The sequence below is a fragment of the Mandrillus leucophaeus genome, unplaced genomic scaffold (genome assembly GCF_000951045.1).
Source record: "Mandrillus leucophaeus isolate KB7577 unplaced genomic scaffold, Mleu.le_1.0 Scaffold544, whole genome shotgun sequence".
Taxonomy (NCBI): Eukaryota; Metazoa; Chordata; class Mammalia; order Primates; family Cercopithecidae; genus Mandrillus; species Mandrillus leucophaeus.
In genome coordinates, this window is record NW_012105853.1 from 1,033,924 (window position 1) to 1,037,613 (window position 3,690).

At 48.4% G+C, this 3,690-nt stretch overlaps 1 protein-coding gene across 1 annotated transcript in view; it reads right to left on the reverse strand.

Moving 5' to 3' along the window:
- Positions 1–1,708: 1,708 nt before the first annotated feature.
- R3HDML (R3H domain containing-like) overlaps positions 1,709–3,690 on the reverse strand; it is a 19,779-nt gene continuing 17,797 nt past the window's right edge. The window contains exon 5 of the mRNA XM_011997647.1: positions 1,709–2,285. Within this exon, the coding sequence (XP_011853037.1) occupies positions 2,159–2,285 (127 nt within the window). The 3' untranslated portion in view covers positions 1,709–2,158. The remainder of the gene's footprint in view (positions 2,286–3,690) is intronic.

Below are 3,690 nucleotides of genomic sequence, written 5' to 3' on the forward strand. Positions count from 1 at the left end.
GGTTCAAGCAATTCTGGTGTCTCAGCCTCCTGAGTAGCTGGGATTACAGGCGTGCCCCACCATGCTTGGCTAATTTTTGTAATTTTAGTAGAGACAGGGTTTCACTGTGTTGCCCAGACTGGTCTCGAACTCCTGGCCTCGAACTCCTGGCCTCAACTATCTGACTGCCTTGGCCTCCCAAAATGCTGGGATTACAGGCATGAGCCACGACGCCTGACCTCTTAATTATCTTATTTCACTCATTTCCAGCATTTAGAAATTAGTACTCACTCCACGCCTCGTTTATCTCATCTGTAAAATGGAGCAATAGTGTATGTGCCTGCACTTGTGCATTGATCTAGCCTTCTGCAGAGCAGGGCCCAAAGCGTTGTTAGTTCCTTCCCCTGGTCTTCCAGTTGAGCTGGTTTTCCTCTCACCCATCTTCCCCCACCCAGTTCCCATTCCTTGTCTTTTGACCCTCTTGGGAGCTGAGAGAAGGAGGGACCAGAAAGAGCCACTACACGGGATCTCAAAAGACTTTATTGGGGGGTGGGATGGGAGGGGGTGACATGCACAGGATGAGAAAACTCATTCCATCCAGGACAATGTAGGGACTCCACGGAAAAGGGCCTGTTTTCCATCCCAGGTCTTCAAAGGAGAAGCTCTCCAGACAGGCAGGGAGTGGGCCCCAGCTGCAGGGCAAGGTCTGAGGGAGGAGATTTTACTATCTCTGGAGACAAAAGGACTTTTGTGTGCTATGATCCCTGGGTGGGATGGCGGAGAGAGGAGAAATGGTTTATTGGAATGAGAGTAAGATGATATGGAAGAAAAAGAATCAGAGACACAGACAGAAACAAAAACAGGCAGAGATAGAACGGACAGTAGACAAAAGAGAGAGACCGAGGCAGAGACAGAAAGAGAAAAAAAGGCCCAGAGAGAGTCCCCTCAGGCCAACTTTGGTTTTCACTTCTCAGTTCTGAGAGCCCAGGAAGTGGGAAGGGGCTGTCAGAGACTGAGCTCCCACCTTGGCCATCAAAGACAAGCTGTGCAGCTCTGGGTAAGTTACACCCTGCTCTGAGCCTCAGTGTACCCATCTGTAAAAAGGGGGGCCTAGACTCTGTGGTGGCTCCAATACCATGCAGTGGGGGGGTGGGGGATGTCCACAAGCCAATTTCAATGTTTTTTGAAATCATGGATCTGAAATGCGCCCAACTCAGGGAGGGAATCACAAGTCCTCAAAGGCTGCCCAGAAACTGGTTGACTGTTATGGAATGAATGAAAGCAGGTTTCCTTCCTTCCTTCCTTCCCTCCCTCTCTCCTTCCTTCCTTCCTTCCTTCCTTCCTTCCTTCCTTCCTTCCTTTTTTTAGACAGAGTCTCGCTGTGTCCCCAGGCTGCAGTGCAGTGGCTCGATCTCTGCTCACTGCAACCTCCGCCTCCCAGGTTCAAGCGATTCTCCTGCCTCAGCCTCCCGAGTAGCTGGGATTATAGGTGAGAGCCACCACTCCTGGCTAATTGTTGTCTTTTTAGTAGAGATGGAGTTTCACCGTGTTGACCAGGCTGGTCTCAAACTGTTGACCTCAGATGATCCACCCACCTCAGCCTCCCAAAATGCTGGGGTTACAGGTGTGAACAGCCACACCTGGTGGAATTCCTTTCATTGGATGGACAAAGTCATTTGGTTTTGGCAAAGCCTGAGAGTTACAAAACTGGGGTGCCAGGTTTTTTGTTTGTTTGTTTGTTTGTTTTGAAATAGAGATGGGGTATTGCATGCTTTCCAGGCTGTTCTCCAACTCCAGGACTCAAGTGATTCTCCCACCTCAGCCTCCCAAAATGCTGGGATTATAGGTGTGAGCCATTATGCCTGATCCTAAGGTGCCAGTTCTATGCCTTCCAGCCTTGGTTCTCTGAGAACTGAATTAATGAAAGATGCAGGACTCTTTCCCGGAGACCCAAGAAAAGAAAGATGCAACTAGGAAAGAAGGCAGGCAAGGAGGTCATTTTCTTTTGACCCATGTTGGACATTTAAGAAAGGGAATCTAGGAGGGAAAATTAAATAGGGGGTAATTCTAACTCATCTCCTTTAAAGAAGAAATTATTTCTCCACCCAGTTTTTTGAGGGCAGGACATGGAGGGTCAGGCCCAGCTGGCGGCACACCAAAGCCCGGAGAAAATTCAGAATCACGGGAGCTTGTTGGATTTCAGCCCATTGAAGCACATGTTGCTATTGCAGCTGCCTTGGTAACTGGGGGGACAGGCGGAGCACGGCCTTCCCATCTTGTACGGGGCCTCACCAATCCAGTTGCCCCTGGAAGAGAAAAGGTCCCAGGGAGACAGAGGAGCATTAGGTGAGCAACCTTCACACAGATGTCCAGATCTCAGCGCTGCCACTGACCAGCCCTGGGACCTGGGGCAAGTCACATCTGCAAGCCTTGGTTTCTTTTTTTCTTTCCTTTTTTTTTTAAATTTTTGTTTTGTTTTTTGTTTTTGAGACAGGGTGTTGCTGTCACCCATAGCTTGACGTGCAGCCTTGACATCCTGGGCTCAAGCAATCCTCTCAACTCAATCTTCTGAGTAGCTAAGACTACAGGCACATGCCACCATGCCCAGCTAATTTTTTAATTATTTGCAGAGATGGGGGTCTCGCTATACTGCTCAGGCTGGTCTGGAACTTCCGGACTCAAGCAGTCCTCCTGCCTCAGCCTCCCAAAGTGCTGAGATTACAGGCATGAGCCACTGTGCCCAATCTGTAAACCTTGGTTTCTCTTGTAAACCAAGAGAAGACCTCCTCTTTCTCTCGAAGGGATTCCACAAAGATCACATGTATGTATGCACCTAGCACTGTGCCTGGCCAGTTAGTGCCTTACCAATTAGTGCCTCCCCTGTAAGGGTTGCTTTTCTTATTCTTTTTCTTTGTTTTGTTTTGAGAGGGAGTCCCACTCTGACACCCAGTCTGGAATGCAGTGGTGCGATCTCAGCTCACTGCAGCCTCCACCTCCTGGGTTCAAGCGATTCTCATGCCTCAGCCTCCTGAGTAGCTGGGATTATAGACACGTGCTACCACACCTGGCTAATTTTTGTATTTTTAGTAGAGACGGGGTTTCACCATATGGCCAGGCTGGTCTCGAACTCCTGACCTCAAGTGATCTGCCCACCTTGGTCTCCCAAAGTGTTAGGATTACAGGCGTGAGCCACCGTGCCCAGTCTTTTTCTCCCTCTTTCTCCTTTCAGAGCCTAAAGTTGCTCCTCTGGCCCTTGCTCGTGGCTGCCTGATAATCTCACCATGGGCCTGAGACATTCATTATCTTTGCCAAGCCCCAATGCCTTGTTTTCTCACACCTTAAATGAACACACCTTTGAGCAGAAATAGAATCTTTTTTCTCCAAACGTGATTGTTGAGTGACCGTGAGTGAAATCAGCTGAAGCGCTCAGAAAAACACTCACTTCTGGTTTCCTAACAGGACTCATTCGATCATTTAGTCATTCAACAAACACTTCCAGAGCACCTATTGAACATCAGGATTTGTGCCAGCTGCTGTCAGTTCAGTTTTCAAAAGGTGCTCTCAGAAGTTTGGGGGCAGGGAGAGTGGGTGGTGGTGATACCTGGGATGACATGGAGTTCTTTTTTTGTTTAATTTAACCACTTAGAAAAAAGTTCTGCTTAAAAAAAAAAGGGTTGCAATCGCTGTAGTAGAAGGATATAGAAATGAAAA